This window comes from Chenopodium quinoa, unplaced genomic scaffold (genome assembly GCF_001683475.1).
Source record: "Chenopodium quinoa cultivar QQ74 unplaced genomic scaffold, ASM168347v1, whole genome shotgun sequence".
NCBI lineage: Eukaryota > Viridiplantae > Streptophyta > Magnoliopsida > Caryophyllales > Amaranthaceae > Chenopodium > Chenopodium quinoa.
Genome location: NW_018742204.1, coordinates 18,149,151 through 18,169,169, shown reverse-complemented (window position 1 = coordinate 18,169,169; position 20,019 = coordinate 18,149,151). Strand labels below are relative to the sequence as shown.

General features: G+C 33.6%; 1 protein-coding gene and 1 long non-coding RNA gene across 2 annotated transcripts; one reads left to right on the top strand and one right to left on the bottom strand.

Annotated features, from left to right (window-relative positions):
• Positions 1 to 10,741: 10,741 nt before the first annotated feature.
• On the bottom strand, positions 10,742 to 11,245 carry LOC110739972. The gene has a single exon (XM_021920489.1). The coding sequence runs from the start codon at positions 11,243 to 11,245 to the stop codon at positions 10,742 to 10,744; it is 504 nt and encodes a 167-aa protein (XP_021776181.1).
• A 3,770-nt stretch (positions 11,246 to 15,015) lies between these two features.
• LOC110695475 lies at positions 15,016 to 15,834 on the top strand. The gene is made up of 2 exons (XR_002506080.1): positions 15,016 to 15,049; positions 15,471 to 15,834. It is a non-coding gene; the product is annotated as an uncharacterized LOC110695475 (long non-coding RNA).
• The last annotated feature ends 4,185 nt before the right edge of the window (positions 15,835 to 20,019 follow it).

Below are 20,019 nucleotides of genomic sequence, written 5' to 3'. Positions count from 1 at the left end.
TTTGGGAGTAAAAATCCAAAGGACTCTAAATGACATCTGTCTTAATTAGTCACACTATGTTGAAAAACTTCTTAAAATTTTTGACTCATTTAATGTCGATCCAGTTAAGACTCCATATGACCCAAGTTTCCACCTAAAGAAAAATAATGGTTATCTAGGTAATCAGTCTGAGTATGCTAGAATTATTGGTAGAGTTATGTTTATAATGAACTACACTAGACCTGACATTGATTATTCTGTTAGTAGGTTGAGTAGGTACACTCATAATCCAAGAAGTGATCATTGGATTGCTCTAAGGTGGTTGCTTAGGTACCTTAAGGAAACTATGGATTGGGGTTTGCACTACTCCAAATTCCCTAGAGTTTTGGAGGGCTTTTGTGATGTCAACTGGGTATCCAATAATGATGAAGTTAACTCCACTAGTGGCTATGTCTTCACCCTTGGGGGTGGAGCCGTATCCTGGAAATCTTGTAAGCAATCTTCAATTGCTATGTCTACTATGGAATCTGAGTTTATTGCTCTTGAATTGGCAGGTCATGAGGCAGAATGGTTGAGGAACATGCTTGCAAATATTCCACTATGGGGGAAGCCAGCTCCTTCAGTTGCACTTCATTGTGATTCACAAGCTGCGATTGTTGTTGCGCACAACTATGCCTATAATGGGAAGAAGAGACACATTTGTCTGAGGCATAAAGCCGTCAGAAATTTGTTGTCTGAAGGGGTGATATCACTGGACTATGTTAAGTCTGAAAAGAAAATTGCGGATCCATTAACTAAAGGCCTATGTAAAAAACTAATTTTGGAAACATTGGAAGAGATAGGGCTAAAACCCGTTGTATGAATTATGAAGTAATGAACTCCTACTCATCACTATGAGTTCAAAGGAGAACATTATGTAATAATTCGGAAGCACGTTTTTAACTTATTTTATTTGTCCATCTCTAGGTGTTTGGTTTGTGCTTAGCTACAAATGAGAAGGAGGTTGAGCATACGACTCTTAATGATCCCATATTCATACTTTTGGAGGTGTGTTGTAGCTCACACTTGATGGAGTTCACCTACTTAGATATGGAAGTGTGGCCGCTTCCTATGAGTATTTCGTGGGTTTATACTCTAGAGCACTTATGAGCATCCAGGATGGACGTATGGCAAGTATAATGCGTCATATATATTATTCGCGAAAGTTCAGAATATTATACATGTTCAGTTATGTGGCTCAAAGTGACAGGTCCCTAACTCCCTATTGAGTTCAAGACGAAGGTCACTTGGTAGGTGAGAGATCATATATAGCTTGATGTCCACTATGTGTTAATTCAAGTCGCGAGACATTGACACTTATGCAATTGTCTATTTTGCCCAGAATTCATTTTTCCTTCCTTTCTTTTTCATATCTTCGAACCTGTGGGGGATTGTTGGAAGTTCTTAATATAAAACAAGAGAGTTGGGGAAAAACAAGAGAGAGAGAAAAACAAATGAAAGGGAAAAAGTCCCACATTGGTTGGGGAGAAAGGTTTTGCCTTGTTTTTATATTGTAGTGCCTTAGCACTACTTAGTTGGGTGAGTGGGAGGTATGTGTTACTCCAAACGCATACACGCGTGCGCCGAGCCGAACCGGGTCAGGTCGGGCTCGGGCCTCGGGACTTAGGGTCTTGGGGAATGCGATGTACGGGCGTGGGTCCTTGTTATCTTTTTGGAGAAAGGGATTACGGAATTTAATCAGTCATTAATCCCTTGTTTTTAGTTGACTAATTCAATTCCTTGATTATTGCTTTTGTTCTTGATTAACCAAATTAATCTGGACATTTTCTTAGCCAAAGTTTCTCCCTTGTTTTATGCTAGCCGTTTTCCGTTGGGTGGCTATATATACTCGATCTTTCTTCAACCAAAAATACAACACCAATCAGTCTTCTCTCTTTTCTAAAAATATATAAACACGAATTCTTTCTGTTCTGTTTTTTGGGAAAGTATTCTGAGCTCTAGTCGGGTTTGTGAGTGCACATAAACTCCGGCGCCGTGCTTATCCTAGAGAGCGACCACTTCTAGTCTACTGCTCAGGAAGGTAGCGCGGAATCGTCTTTTAGGTTAGTGGTTTTCCACGACGCGGCTATTATCAGTTTGGTTCACGCATCAAGAGATAAGTAATTTTTGTTTTATTGCTTAGTAGAATAACAGTGGCGAGGAGATCACAATGACGTGCTTGGAGCCAAGCTTTAAGTGCATGATAGGTCCATAATTTTTGGCCAAGTTTTGAAAGCAACGATGTGGGAGGCTCCCTACTAAGTGAAGATGCTCTACGATGGGTAATTTTGGTGGGCCGGGAGATAATTTTGGCGTATTCAATGATTTTGATGAGGTCATAATCGTAATTTTTGGTTTAAGTAGTTGCATAAGTGATCTCCATGAAGCCATTAGGCTAAGGAATAATACAACGATGGTAATACTAAGGGACAACATTGTTATTGCTGTTTATGTTTTACCAACAAGAGTATCTTAATTGTTTGAGAGTGAGGGATAGATCAAATGGTTAAAACTTCCTTTCCGGTTTTAGGAGATCATGAGGTTGATTCTCACACCTGCCATTTGTGGCTCTCTAGCTTAACACCCAAAAAAAAGAGTATCTTAATTGTTTGATTCTCAAGGGTTATTATGAATGATATATGTGACACTATGCTGAACCAGGGTGCTTATAGTTAAACAAACCAAGTATGAACTGCCAACTGATTATTACTATAAATTATGGATAATTCTATATTTCTATATGTAACCCTAAGGGCTATATACAAGCATTAAATACATTCTAGAAAATTATATAAAATTAGGAATTTATGACGAAAACACGTGTAAATCAGTGTAATTAGTGTTTATATTTTGATGGTTTCTTAACTTTTTACAATTTTCAAATATAAATTTAATGCTTATATGTATATAGTATCTTCTCAAAAAAACAAAAAAAAGGATATGTATAGCATTTTCCATAAATTATTAAGTGTTTTTAATTATAGGATTTAAAATGGTGGGTTAGAGACTTAAGAGTATTAAATGTAGTTGTTTCTAATTAATCTTTTTCCGTATCACATGATCCACAATTGCCTTTAAAAATATACGAAGTACTTAGTTACGGGTAGGGGTGTTCAAATTCGGTTACCCGGGTTTTCGGGTACCCGAAAATCCAAGTACCCGGAGTTTCGGGTAATTGCTGATTTGTCCCATGTCCCGACCCGAATATCTCGGGTACCCGGATTCCGAGTACCCGAATTATTCGGGTCGGGACATAGGGTACCCGGATTTTTGAATGACTATAATTAATTTTCTTCCAAAAGGTAAAAAATTGAAAAACAATTTAGATCTACTACCCAAACTCCACACAATCAACAACCATACAAAATAACCAATTAAACAAAGCTTTATTTCAATAATAATAATAAAATTTGAAATATACAAAGAATTAGAATAAGAAAAAAAAATATATAATTAGAAATTGAAAGTCTTGCAACTAGTAATTATATTAGAAAATAAAATAAAAAATATAATTAGAAATTTTTGCTCCCAAGGTACTGTTGCAAGTCTTGCAACAGTAGCAAATTTGCAACATAGAACACAGCAACGACCACCGCGACATTGTTGGGCAAAGTAGCATGCAGGGACCACCGACACCGGAGTTAGGAGTGAGAGATTGCAGATCGAGAGTGAGGGAATTAAATGAGAAGGCGGTTGAGATTCTTGAGAAGAGGTTTTGAGAGTTTGAGAATAGAGAACAATCTCCCATGGATTCCGATCCCCTTCCGACCACCGGAAAAACCATCGAAGAAATGTACCAGAAATAAACCCAGCTCGAACACATCCTCCTTTGACCCGACACTTACGTCGGATCCATCGAAAAACACGAACAATCTCTATGGGTAGAAGCAACGGAATTAAACTAGGAAGGAACTCAAGGTAGAAGAAGAAGGCAGGAAGAGAGAGGAAGAGAGAGGAAGAGCGGCGGAGAGAGTGGAACTGTGGAAGAGAACCCTAATTTCCAAACTTATACTATGGGCTGGACTTAGTAAGTTAGTAGCGAATATTTTTTTAAAAAAAATTTTAATTTATTATCGGGTATTCGGGTACCCGATAATAGAAAAATGCGCCCCGTGTCCCGACCCGGATAGAAGGCATATTTCCCGGTTCGGATACTCGTCCCGGAAAAATGGTTTTTTCTCCTAAATTTCCCATCGGTTATTTCCCGAGTCATCTGAAAATCGGGTCGGGACAATCGGGTCGGATTTTTTTGAACACCCCTAGTTACGGGTGGAGCTGGATAAGCATTATTGCGGATGACCATACTTATTCCAACGACTTACCAATTTCCATAATATGCATACTTTGACTATTTAAGCACGTGGAATAAATTATACGAGTAGTGTTTTGGGAGGGAGTAACTAAGGAAGCATCACTAGGGAAATGACATTTGTGGACGTTATTTAGACAGTTAACAAACTGTAAGGACTACACTTTAACATTTAAATTTGTTTCAAAAAAAAAATATAGTTTAACATTTAACACATTTCTCATCAGTCATCAATTATTAGATAGTTAGTTGTCATTATATCCATTAATGTAGAGAATAATATCACATCATGATGATATTATTCTTGATATGCAAAAAGAATATGATCATGATGTGATATTATTCTCTACGGAGAACATTATTAAGTTTGTTAAAATAGGAGTAAAAATTCTATTATGGTCATGTTTAAAATGATCATTACTATTTTTAAAACATATTTAAAAAAAAATCATATTAGTTGATTTTTTCTTTATTTAAAATACTTGGTCAAACTTCTTTTTTAAGTTTTTCTTTTTGAATTCCTTTTTTTAAAATTATTTTTTGATTTTTCAAAAAAAAAAATAAATTATTTTCATAATAATTTTATTTAAATCACTTTAAAATAAAGTCCAAAAATAAGATTTAATAATAAAAAAAAAAATTAAAATTATACATCATTGTTCTTCAATGTTCTTCAAAATTTTTCATCTATAGATGAAATTAACCACTAACGGCCTGTTCACATTTACTGAGCTGAAGTGAACTTAATTGATTGGAGCTGAATTGAACTGAACTGATTGGAGTTGAACTGAACTGATTGGAGTTGAACTGAACTGATTGGAGCTCAATTGAACTGAACTGATTGGAGTTGAACTGAATATTTTATAAGAGAGGGCAATTAGGAGCTGAACTGAACTGAACTGCATTGATAAAAGCTGAACTGACTTAACTGAACTGATTGGAGCTAAACTAAACTGAACTAAAATTAAGCAAACGCGAACATACCCTAATTTATGATATTTTGTCCCTTAAATTCACTCACGCATTGACAAAGAATGAACTTATGCACCAATCTACACAACATCTGCAAAAAAAAATTGTTTACAAAGATCGAGGTTCGTGCAAATTTGAGTTGTTTCTTAATCCTAAATAATGCACTTTAATTAGACAATTTCAATCAATGATGTGAAATCTGCGATTATATATATTCGTAAATCTTATGTTTTCACCTTTTCGATGATATGGGTTCGTGGAGCAAATCTTGGAAGAAATCGTAAAATATTTTCTTCAAAACTTTGTTTGATGAAAAAAAGCGAAGATAAATTTTAAATCTCGTTTTTGTAATAAGTATTCACCAATATGCTAGCATGACATTACTTATTACTAACAATTTTATTGTTTATTCGTCTAATACCATAAAAAGTTTTGTAATTATATTGAATGATATGATTACGACTTTTGTGGTTACATTATCTATGTTATCATCAAACATTTTTATTAGATTATCAATGCAAATTCAATTTAACTATTAATAGTTTATCTAAATTACAATCATGACTTTAACATGTTAATTATTAACAGAATGAAGGTTATGACTATAACATTATATGTCATTACATTATAAAGCGATATAGGACTATATGTCAAGCTTATGTCATAAAGTATTTATTTAGAAATAATGTGATTCAACTAACTAAAAACCAACGAACAATGACCTATGAGTTATTCATATAAGTTGGCACTAGGGTGATTTCTGAGAATTAAATATACTATTATATGGGTAACTTAACAATTGATGTCTAAATGTCTTTAATACTTGACAAAAGTTTGTTAGGCCTAATTTAGTAACTTATGTTACATACAAATCTTACAATATGTCAATTTAAAAATTACGGCTTAATAAATCGAGTTATTGTAATTAATTACTTATCATCATAAATTGTATCCCATATAAAAAAAAAAAATTAAAACAAAAGGCTATAATTAAGCTAAGGCTAATAAGGAAACAAACTCAACAATCTTGACTAAGTCTAACAACATTATTACTGTATTTATAAAATAACAAGCGGAATTATTATCTGTTAAATATGGAATAGAAAATAAAGAGAGATGAGGGAAGATTGTTACATTGTATTTCATATTCCATCTAGTACGGGATATATATAATGTACATTTCCTAGGGTTCCATCAATGGATAAGACCAAATACCCAACTCTAGTATATTCTAGATTGTACATGGGATAATAGTCATCCATATTTAGATATTATCATAACACTCCCCCTTGGATGACTATATATTGAATAAAACAATAACTAACATTTACTACAAAACCTGTACAAAATAATACACTATAATGCGCATAAGATGCTGCCTCGTTAAAAACCTTACCAGGAAAACCCAGTGGGAAAAAAACCATGGTTAAGGAAAAAAGAGTGCAGCGCGCATTAACTCCCCCTCATGACTACATCACTTGAGATCTTTAAGACGACGCAATCCAATGCCGTAAGCTTACTTTTTGAATGTTGCTGTCGGAAGAGCCTTAGTAAATAAGTCTGCTAAATTCTCACTTGAACGAATCTGCAATACATTTATATCTCCATTCTTTTGAAGATCATGAGTGAAGAAAAATTTGGGTAAGATGTGCTTTGTTCTGTCGCCTTTGATGTATCCTTCCTTAAGTTGAGCAATACAAGCAGCGTTATTCTCATATAAAGTTGTTGGTGCCTCTTTCCTAGATGATAAACCACAAACTTCTTTTATATGTTGAACTACCGACCTTAACCATACACATTCACGACTAGCCTCGTGAATTGCTAAAATCTCATAATGATTGGAAGAAGTAGCTGCAATGGTTTGTTTCATGGAACGCCAAGAAATGGCAGTACCACCATATGTGAACACATATCCAGTTTGTGACCGACCATTATGAGGATCAGATAAATAGCCTGCATCTGCAAAACCAATCAAATTTTCTTTGGACAACTTTGGGAAAAATAAACTCATATCCTTCGTACCTTGAAGGTAACGAAGTAAATGTTTAATCTCATTCCAATGCCTTCGGGTTGGACATGAACTAAACCTTGCTAATAAATTAACTAAAAATGATATATCAGGTCGTGTATGACTTGCAAGGTATATTAGTGCTCCAATTTCACTAAGATACGGTACTTCAGGACCAAGAATTTCTTCATCATTTTCCCGAGGTCGAAATAGATCTTTCTCTACTTCAAGTGATCTTACAACCATAGGGCTGCTCAATGGATGTGCTGTATCCAAAGAAAATCTTTTAAGAACCTTTTCTATGTATGTTGATTGATGCACAAGGATTCCATTCTCTAGGTGCTCTATTTGTAACCCCAAGCAGAATTTTGTATTTCCTAGATCTTTCATTTCGAACTTTTTCTTTAAATAATTGACAGTCACTAAAATCTCTTCAGGAGTTCCAATGATATTCAAATCATCAACATACACTGCAATTATAACAAATCCTGATCCAAATTTCTTTATAAAAATACATGGGCTGATAGGATCATTCTTATAACCTTCTTTCAACAAATACTCACTTAGACGGTTATACCACATACGCCCAGATTGTTTCAATCCATAAAGAGATTTGTTCAATTTAATACAGAAATGTTCTCGAGAACTAGATTTTGCTACTTCCGACAGCTTGAATCCTTCTGGGAGCTTCATGTAAATGTCATTATCCAGTGGGCCATATAAATAAGCTGTGACTACATCCATCAAACGTAAGTCAAGTCCTTCTCTTATTGCCAGAATAATCAAAAATCTCAAAGTAGTTACATCCACCACGGGAGAATATGTCTCCTCATAATCAATACCAGGTCTTTGTGAGAATCCTTGTGCAACTAAGCGTGCCTTATATCTTACAAATTCACCCTTTTCATTTCTCTTTCGCACAAAGACCCATTTATATCCCACTGGCTTTACACCTTCAGGTGTACGGACTACTGGTCCGAATACTTCTCTTTTTCCAAGAGATTTTAATTCTGCTTCAATTGCTTCTTTCCATTTTGGCCAATCATTTCTTTGTCTACATTCTTCAATAGATTTTGGTTCATGATCCTCATTATTATCCATAACATCTAATGCTACATTGCATGCAAAAACATCATCGACGTCGATTTGATTTCGGTTCCATGTAATTCCAGACATGATATAATTTATTGAAATTTCTTCATTATCAGGTACTTGAATTTCTTCTTGTATCATGTCTAAAGTCTCTTCTGGAGATCCTTCAGAAATTGTTTCTTCAATTTGACCATCATCAATCAATGCTCCTTTTCTTTTCCGAGGATTCTTATCTTTGGAACCTATTGGTCTTCCACGTTTTTGGCGTGGTTTAGACTCATTAGCAATTTTATTTTGTCCTTCCGGGACATCTATTTTAAATGGAGCATTAACAGCTGGAATATGCGACTTGGTCACTCTTTTTGGGTCAGCGAACGAGTCTGGCAATTGATTCGCTAAACTTTGTAAATGAATTTTCTTTTGAACTTCCAGTTCGCATTGTTTAGTTCGAGGATCAAGATAGGATAATGATAATTCATTCCATTTAATTTCATTTTCTAGCTCTCTTTTTTCTCCCCCTAATGTTGGGAAATGTGACTCGTTAAAATGACAATCTGCAAAACGAGCCGTAAATAAATCCCCTGTTGTAGGCTCAAGATATTTAATTATTGACGGGGATTCAAACCAAACATATATCCCCATCCTCCTTTGAGGACTCATCTTAGTGCGTTGTGGTGGAGCTATTGGAACATAAACCGCACATCCAAAAATTCTTAGATGGGAAATATTTGGTTCCTGACCATAAACCAATTGTAATGGGGAGAACTTGTGATAACTTGTTGGCCTAATGCGAATTAGTGTTGTTGCATGTAATATAGCATGTCCCCAAGCAGAAATTGGGAGATTGGATTTCATAAGCAATGATCTAGCAATTAATTGAATACGTTTTATTAATGACTCTGCTAGACCGTTTTGTGTATGAACATGTGCTACAGGATGTTCAACATTTATCCTAATAGACATGCAATAATCATTAAAAGCTTGAGATGTAAATTCACCAGCATTGTCAAGCCGAATAGTCTTAATGGGAGTATCTGGAAAATGTGCCCGTAACTTAATCAATTGGGCAAGTAGTCTCGCAAACGCCAGGTTACGAGTTGATAACAAAGACACATGTGACCATCTAGCTGATGCATCAATTAAAACCATAAAATATCTAAATGGTCCACATGGGGATGTATGGGCCCACAAATATCTCCTTGTACACGTTCCAGAAAACTAATTGATTCAAAATTAATTTTAGCTGGTGATGGGCGAATAATCAACTTGCCTTCCGAGCAAGCTGCACATGAAAAATTATTATGAAGAATCTCCTGGCTCTTCAAAGAATGTCCACATGAATTCGTAATTATTTTTCGCATCATTATTGAACCGGGATGGCCTAACCGGTCATGCCAAACAACAAAATCATTAGTAAACTTCTGGTTTACTATAGCATGAGCTTCAATAACATTGATTTTTGTGTAGTACAAACCACTAGAGAATGTAGGTAGTTTCTCCAAAACATGTTTTGAGCCTTGAGTTATATTTGTGATTTGAAGGAATTCGTTATTTTCTTCATTGATTGTCTCAATATGATAACCATTGTTGCGAATATCCTTAAAACTTAATAAATTTCTTTGGGAGTATAAAGCATCAATTATTTTAATTTCAGTTCCCCATGGAAACTTTATAGTGGCTCTTCCGGATCCCTCAATGATATTTGTACTACCCGATATGGTACTTACATTAATCCTTTTCATCATCAAATGAGAGAAATATTTTTTATTTTTAAGTATTGTATGTGTAGTTACACTGTTAGCAAGACATAATTCTTCACCATTCATAGCAAATTGAACTTGAGTAATATCCATGTTCTTCATGAAATAAAATACATGTCAATATATTAAGCATAAAAATAAAGATGATAAAACAAATAAATCAATAAAAACACTCAAATAGTTCAAAAATTTATAAAGCAAAAATCCTTATTACAACGAAAGAAATAAACTTAAATAAATTACTAGAATAAGACCAATGACCTTTTCCTCCACAACGGTAACATATATTGTTATCACTTTTCTCTTTTTCATCCCTACGTTCCCACTTCTGGTGGGAATGTGAGTTTGTGAAATGACCTCCACGACCTCTACCATATCCACGTCCACGACCCCGGTCGCGCCATTGGCCACGACCATGACCTCTACCTCGACCACTACTGCTGGAATGGTCCCTGTTTTTAGTTTCTTTCCCGTTATGGGTTGTCACATTCGCTTCAGGGAATGGAGTAGAGCCAGTAGGACGTGATTCATGATTTTTCATTAACAGCTCGTAATTTTGCTCAGCCACAAGAAGACAGGATATTAATTCATAATATTTTTAAAACCTTTTTCTCTATATTGTGTCTGCAGGACAATATTATTAGCATGGAAAGTGGAGTATGTCTTTTCAAGCATTTCTGCATCAGTAATATTTTCTCCACATAATTTCAATTGAGAAGTTATTTTAAACATAGCTGAGTTATATTCACTAACAGATTTAAAATCTTGCAATCTCAAATTTAACCATTCATAACGAGCTCTAGGGAGTATCACTGTTTTTTGGTGGTTATACCTTTCCTTTAGATTACTCCAAAGGATTTGTGGGTCTTTCATAGTTAAATATTCATTTTTGAGCCCTTCATGGAGGTGATGGCGAAGAAAAATCATGGCTTTAGCCTTATCTTGAGGTGTTGCCTTATTAGCCTCTTTTATTGTTTCACCAAGCCCTTTAGCATCTAGGTGTATTTCAGCATCTAACACCCATGATAAATAATTCTTTCCGGTAATATCAAGGGCCACAAATTCGAGCTTGGCAAGGTTCGACATTTTTCACTATACAAAATAATATTAAAAGATAAGTATATATAAATAGTATTCAAAAATATGTATTAAACATTATAATCATGCATAAATAAACCTGATACAAATCATGCATAAATAAGAACGAAATAGAAAATGAAAACGTTAGCATGGAGAAAAATAAGAATGGAACCTTAAATTATATATCATGCTCTGTATTCGTTATATATGTTGATATTCCAATAAATAAGCATGCAAAAGTAGATAAATGTTGAATTATAATTGTTATGGGCTGCGATCATACTTACATGATAATAATAATAATAATATGAGATTCTAGATAAATGTTTGGTAATCTTACTCATTTGACTAGCAATGGTGCTGATAACGTGTTAAATATGGAATAGAAAATAAAGAGAGATGAGGGAAGATTGTTACGTTGTATTTCATATTCCATCTAGTACGGGATATATATAATGTACATTTCCTAGGGTTCCATCAATGGATAAGACCAAATACCCAATTCTAGAATATTCTAGATTGTACATGGGATAATAGTCATCCATATTTAGATATTATCATAACATTATCTAATTAATCCTATTTTTTTACAAGAATTATATAATTACTCCTTATTACTAAAGTCATAGAATATTGTTGTCTCATTTTACTTTAAAATTTATCAATGTTTTAGGGTGGTTTATTTGTTATGAGTTTTTTTTGACGAATATTTGTTATGAGTTGTTAGAACAAAGTTTGATTAAATGTTTTTAATTATATATATAGGGTCGGGATCCGGTGAGAACCACCCTTTATGTGAGAACACTCCTAATATATGAGAACAAATCTAAGCCTTAGGATCAAACAATATCAACGGCTCTAATAAATCCAAACTTTTCATCCATATACTTCCTGCTACTCAGAAAAACAGAGTGAAGAAACTACGAGCTTCAATTTCAATGAGATTCAAGGATTTCGAACACAATTTCGTTTGATTTTTGTCAGAATTCAGCAGCAACAAGAATAAACAAGCTTCATAGATTATACAGGTAAATAATTAACAAAAGTTATGTTAATTTTTTTCGAACATAATTTTCTTAAATTTTTGTCAGTATTTTCGAATTTACGTGGTGTCGTTGTTTATCATTATCTTGTTTGTGTTGACAGAATCCTTTTACTTAGTTGATTAATTTTTGTTATGAATTTTGTAATTGTGTTGCAATTAAAACTTGGTTTAAAATGGTTTATTGGTGCATTTTTATGATACTTATGAATATCCTGATAGTGCATACAAGGTGTTTGATAAAATGCTTGTTAGAAATCTTGTGACTTGGTACTCTATTTCAATTAGTTTGTTTTGAATGAGTTCGTAGGTAATACTTTCGATACTTTTGATGCGGAAAATGATGAACTGCCCTTTGTTATAAATCCTTTCACCCTTTATTTTGTAATTATTTGATAAATTCAATAGAAGATATGTAAAATGAGCAAACATAATTAAAATGAGCAAACTAAATATGAAAAGTAATATAGTGAAAATAAAATGAGCGAACAAAAATAAAATGAGCAAATTGGTCAAAATGGATGAAAATGAATTTAGGAATAAATATGGTTCTTCTTTTGGGTCTGTGAAAAGAAGGCTTGTGAAAAATGATTGCTCGCCATTGTATGATCGAGGATATGTTGTTGGTTGGCATCTGATGGGGGAAATATCGAAGATAGGTAAGAATTTAGTGAGGCCTTTATGTCCGAAGTAGGATGTTATGACAAATACTTTACTTATTCCAGTGCTTTTTGTGAGTAGAAAAGTGAGTAAATAAAATTGATCATTCGATGTAAATTTGGTTCTATAGATATGCTTTATGCTTGATGTTGCTGCATTGTACTGTGATATTTTGACAAGTAATATATCATATATAGGTTGTTTGTCTCCTTTTAACAAGTAATTGCATTTAGAGCAGCCTCACCTTCCAATTTACTTAACATCTACCTTGTGCTTTCTAATATTGATGCTGATTTATCTGTTTGCTACTCTAATAACTGTCTGATGTTATGGTTGAGATTACAACTGCTACAATGTTATTTTATGGGGACTGCATTACTGTTAAACAAATATTCGGTGTTTGAAAATATATAGTCTCAAACATAAACTTTTACGTTTGTTAAATACTTCATAGTTTTCTTCTTCAATCTGTTGCATCTAGTGTGTGTGTGTCAGATGACTGAGACCTTGATATTTATTTTCTCTGTGCGGCATCAAATAAGCAAATAATTAGTTACTTATTTGTAAAATAAGCAAACATTTCTTTGATCATTTGGGAAATGAGCAATCAATTTTTTTTATTCATTTAGCAAATGAGCAAATAGTTGGTTGCTCATTTGTCAAATGAGCAATAACTAGTTGCTCATTTGTTAAATGAGCAAATACTTAATTGCTAATTTAACAAATGAGCAAAAACTTAGTTGCTCATTGGTCAAATGAACAAACATTTCTTTAATCATTCATTAAAGAAATTAATAGAAAACTCAGTTTAAAAAGATATGTGAATTCTGCCTCACATTTGTGATTTTAGTCTTTTATCTCAGTACTCTCCTTGTCTGTGATGTGGAATTTGTTCGTGATCGTAGACAAAATCTTCTATCATCCTAATGACATTGCAAGCCTGCAGTTTCTTGTAAAACCATTGGGAAAAGGCTATTTTTAATTAGTATCACTCACACAAGCTACATCGTTCAACATTGTTGTTTCTAATTTTAAAGTTACTTAGTTAGTGCCTTTGTGATCTGCCATAGCCTCACAGTTTAGTGCACTATCCATGACTGGAAGTTGTCACCTTGCGGAGTACCGAAAGTTGTACGAACACCCCCCCCCCAACACCCCCCCCCCCACCCTTCTTTCCTTCTCCTTTATATATTATGGCCATAATGATAAAATTCTCTCCATCACCCTGTACATTACAGCCACAGAGTTCGTGAGAGCAATTTTTTTTTTTTTGGGTATGGTTAACATTTAGACTTCAAATGTCTTGACCCATTATCGTGTCAACAATGTGAAATATAACCTTCTAGTCTTTGTGGTTGGGTTGGTGGTGGTGGTGGGGGGGGGGGGGAGTGGGATCAGGACTTGGTGCAATTGTTGTGGTTGAGTTGATGGTGCCACTGAACACTCAATCATATTGACTTTACTCTGCCAACAATTTCTATAGGTAAAAACTAAAGCTGCTTCAGGGAACAGTGTATTTTAACTTTGATCATTCTCCCAGGAAAAAGCTAAAAATCAATACATGACCTCTTGGGTCATAATACTCGAGGGCTATGGCTGCACCATGACATTGCCTCATTGGTGCATCATTATTTTTTATCTAATGGGATGATAGAGAAGTAGAGGAGGTGGGGGAGTGGGAAGGATGAAAGATTTTATAGGATGGGAAAATTTGATGTACCGAATGCTTTATGCTGAACTTGGATGAGATTATGATTTATTACTATGAAGTGATATTTGACTCCTTCTTTGGTTGCAGGTTGGGATTAGGTCTATCCAAAGTGAAATGTCAAACATTAATATCAGGGGGAGTGCGAGGTACCCTTTCTTGGATGGCACCTGAGCTTCTGAGTGGCAGCAACAGTCTAGTCTCGTCTCTGAGAAGGTTGTCATTTTTCTAAATCCAAGGTTATGGTTTCTATAACATAATTTCTGACAGCAACAAACTAGTGCTGACTTTTTTAATCTATCATATTGCTAGGTTGATGTGTTCTCTTTTGGTATTGTTTTGTGGGAGCTTCTCACTGGAGAAGAGTCATATGCTGACTTGCACTATGGGGCTATTAGTGGTAATTCCTTAAAATCTTTTCTCTGAGCTATGTCACAATGATTTTTTTTGGGGGGTGCTTGGTGGATGTGCAAAGAGTAACTCTTTCCGTTAGAATGACAATAACTTCAACCTTAAGCAGCTAAGCACTTGCAATTGAGAAACATTGCAAAAAATAGTATTAACTGAAGTTTGGTATGGTACCAAAATTGCTATTACTGTAATACTTATTTGGTTTCGGTAGATGACCGTAGAAACTAATGACGTCCAAGCCTCATTTGGTTGGGTGCCCGGTTTGCAATTTTAAAGTTTGCTAGAGAAAATAAAATTTTCCTAAGCCATAGATTCTTTTCCGTTGTGAAATGTTATGTCTAGAATGGGTTTTGGGTTTTGAGGATAATGTAGGTATATTGACTCCATTTTGTTTTGCAACATGTAAATAGGAGGAATTGTGAGCAACACTTTGTGACCACCTGTTCCTGTGAATTGTGACCCAGAGTGGAGAGATGCTGGGCTGCAGACCCACTACAGAGGCCGAACTTCACAGAAATCGCCAACGAGTTGCGCGTTATGGCTGCCAAAATTTCAGCTAAGGGGCAAACACCAGTTACAACTACAAGAACAAACACCTAGTTGGTTTTAATTTTCTTGGCTCTCATTCAATTAATGTCTAGTTGGAGTATGTATATGGCCTATGCTAATTTGGCATCATAGTCTTATGGATATCATATGGATAGTTGCTCATTTGTCAAATGAGCAAACAATTCTTTGTTCATTTTATCAAATGAGTAAATAATTCTTTGTTCATTTATCAAATGAGCTGATTTAAAATTTATAACATAGAAAATGATTTAAAACATATGATAAACCTATTAGCTCAAATGGTAGAGCACTATGCAAATGCATAGCAGATGTAGGTGCAATTCCTACATAGGTTATCTCTATAAACAAAATTAATTAAAAAAAAAATCAAGTTCGTACTAAATTGTATGAGCAGAAAAATAGTTTGAAATGATTTATAACTATATAAATTTTATTACAATTAATCTCTCGTACAAACTTGTGTCTCCACATTACATAAATGAACCTACGTGGGATTCGAACCCACATCTTTTGTGCATTTGCACAATGCTCTACCCTTGAGCTCGTAGGCTAATATATTTAAAACATTCAAACACACTCACAAATGAGCATTAATTTGACAAAATGAGCAAGAACCATTTTCTCATTTGACAAATAAGCATTAAATAGTTTGCTCATTTGACAAAGGAGCATTGAATTTTTTTGCTCATTTGACAAATGAGCAAAAATTAATTGCTCATTTGACAAATGAGCAAAGAATTTTTTTGCAAATCTATAACCTGTAATTTTTTGTAAAATGAGCAACCATTAATTTGCTCATTTGTCAAATAATAAATAATTAATTACTCATTTGTAAAATAAGCAAACATTTCTTTGATCATTTCATTCGGGAAATGGGCAATCAATTTTTTTGCTCATTTAGCAAATGAGCAAATACTTAGTTGCTCATTTGTCAAATGAGCAAATACTTAATTGCTAATTTAACAAATGAGCAAAAACTTAGTTGCTCATTTGTCAAATGAGCAAATAGTTAGTTGCTCATTTGTCAAATGAGCAAACATTTCTTTAATCAACAAGCATTTCTTTGCCCACTTGTGAAATGAGCAACCATTTGTCTGCTCATTTGTCAAATAAGCAAATAATTAGTTACTAGTTTGTAAAATAAGCAAATATTTATTTGATCATTTAATTTGGAAAATGGACAATCAATTTTTTGCTCATTTAGCAAATGAGCAAATAGTTAGTTACTCATTTGTCAAATGAGGAAATACTCAATTGCTAATTTAACAAATGAGCAAAAACTTAGTTGCTCATTTGTTAAATGAGCAAATAGTTAGTTGCTCATTTGTCAAATGAGAAAACAATTCTTTAATCATTCATTAAATCAACAAGCATTTCTATTCAAACCATCAATCATCACATAACTAAATTGGAAATCCTTGAACCTTAGGCAGGTTTAGCTTACCTAATGAGCAGCCACTACATGTGAACCCATAGACATAGAAAAATATATAAGTAGGCAGGTTTAGCTTAATACAACAAATGACAATTGCATGTTTTTGTAGGCCAGGTGCTAAAAGCAACTGATTATATTGATAATATAAGGTAAATAATATGCAGTGTGTTTTACCTGGCACTCTGAGCAACAAGTATGGCAGGCCATGCTAAGGCACGAATCTATCCACCCATGCAAAAAAGAAAATATATGCTAAGGTATTGATGTCCAACCCCTAATTTCTAGTCTAGGCATGAAAATGTAGGAATGGAAGACTCTAAATTCTGCAATATCTTGCACAAGACTGTGATTTCTGTAATATTTTGACAAGCCTGCAATTGCTTCTATTGCGTCATCAGAAACAATATCACAACAGAAATGATAAATTTTGAAGTTGTAGTAGCCTGTCACAAGTTCTAAACCCTGTACAAAATCTGAAAATATAAGTAGGTGACATCCTTTCTTCATATAATACTCAGATTTTAGGCACTTCAATCACATTGAGAGTACCACTTCCTATTCTAAGTCCAAAAAGATAAGCTGTAAAGCCTGTTATAAATAAAGGATATAGCGAATCTATTTAATTTTGACATAAACTCAGAAATCATCACCAGACATGCAGATAATAATTAACAAAAGCTAACAAACTCCCACAAAACTCATTACAAAAACTGAACCCAGTCTCAGATATTTTTGTAATTGCAAAACTTATTTACTTTAGATTATAAATCAAAACAGCCCAAATCAAAAGCATGCAAAACCAATAATATTTCAATCCTTCATAGTGATAAATCTGAAAAGAGATTATTATGAGCAATACAAAATTTCTCCAGCAGAAAAACATTATTATAAACTAATATTTCAAGTCCTGGTAACTCTATCCTACCAAGATATAACGAATGAAATAAGGTCCAAATCCAAGCTGAACATTCAATATTATGGTAATTCCACCCTTCAAGAATAAAAAAAACCGGTTACGAGTATGCTAAGTTTGGTATCAGATGCTTAAATCTACGGTAGTTTTTCAGATTGATGGAGCAAACAACTTGATTGAAGGATTCAAGTAAAATATATGCATTGGATTCATTTAGAGCAGCTAAGTTTGCATAATTTACCTAACTAGCTTAGAGCATAGAAGTTTAACAACATCTGAATTTAGCTTGGTCAAAATAAGATTACTCTAGGAATTACTATCCCACTTTAGATATATCTGAAAAAGGATAAAACAGTCATTATATTCAATTGAGACAAAGATTAGTTAAATATAGATGGATACAATCCATTGAAAATTTTCCTTAGCCACTTAAAAATTGCAACACAAGACCACCTGAGTACCTACTTCATTTTAAGAACTTAATTAATTTCACAAATACCAATACCCCTCTTGTTTCATGTCCAAAACATGGAGTATCAAACCACAAAAAAAAAAAAAGCAAGATTTGACGGAAGCATATCAGCAAACAATCTCTAAAATCAATCATCGAATTCAACCTCAGAAACATCCATACAGTTTCCTTTCCCCTAAAGCGTTATCAATTCTCCAAGTAGCATATTTCCTTTCACACTCAGTTATGCCTCAAATTATAAATCAAATACATACGCAAAGCTAAATAAGAAAATAAACACAGTTGATGAACACTGATCTAATCGTCAAAATAACTACAAATGAGCAAAAAAAAAATACAAAATCCCTATTAAAAAAAATCAGTTAATTGATACTTACCTTTTTCGTTCATAGGTAACAATTGTAGAGTTTGATGTATCATTCGGTTTTCAATTCTTGTACAACGTTATTGGTCATAGGATCTAAGCCGAGACTCAATACAAACTTGGGGAATATGAAATAAGAAGATCATCAATTAAATATGTACTACATTTGAAATTGATAAAATAATAGGATTCATTGGGGAATATTGTCAAACACTTAGTGTGCATCAAAATTTAAGCACAAATTAGTGAAATGCAAGTACCAAAATTGACAAAATCAATCTCTATAACCATTCATAACCTCAGAAATTATAAATAAAAGTTCGAATTACACTGTAAGAACCCTAAATAAACAAATGAAGCAAAATTAAAACTAAAATCAACTAATAAGCTCGAAAATCCCCAAAAATCACACGAAAATCGCCAAAAATCGCAAAAAAATTGACAAAAACCTTAAGTAATCAAAATAAAATCAACGAAAATCAAACTTTTATCAACGAAAATCAAACTAAAATCAACGATAATTACCTTGACAAATAATCAATGAAATTAGAAGCAGAATTGCTGAAGAATCAAAGCAAAGGAAGATAGCAGTAAGAAGGGAGCAGAGAAATTGAAGGAGGAGAGAGAAAAATGGCGCCTCAAATGAAGGAGGAAAGAGAAAATGCTGGAAAATTGTATTTGAAATTACATTTGATTGGGATAAATTGTATCCATTGGATGCAATTAATCCAACGGTTGTAATATGTCCTCACATATAATAGGGTTCTCACATAAGGGGGGTGGTCTCATATGATCCTATTTCTATATATATATATAGTTTTCCCGCATATACTTTTGCATGCCTAAACCAATTTAGAAGATTTATCTCCTAAACAAGACAGTAGATTTTATAGTGTAATATTTTAATAATAATTTTGACATTTGCTACCATTAAAAACACCATGCTTCACATTTACTATCGGTTTTATTTATTTATTTATTTATTTTTTACTTTACTACCACCCAAATCACACTTTAAAATTAGCTACTTTATATGCTTCAAAACTATATTTTGGAAAACCCTACTGTATAAAACTATGTTTAATCCAAAAAAACAAAAATAACATTTAAAGTGTCGTCTTTGTTTTTTTGGATTAAACATAGTTTTGAAGTAAACTTTTCACGGTTTTTCCCCAGATTTTCCTAACAAACCCAGATTATCGAAA

Bases quoted from the DNA above. Each gene is read 5' to 3' on its own strand.
- LOC110739972 (XM_021920489.1), bottom strand. From the start codon at position 11,245: ATGTCGAACCTTGCCAAGCTCGAATTTGTGGCCCTTGATATTACCGGA.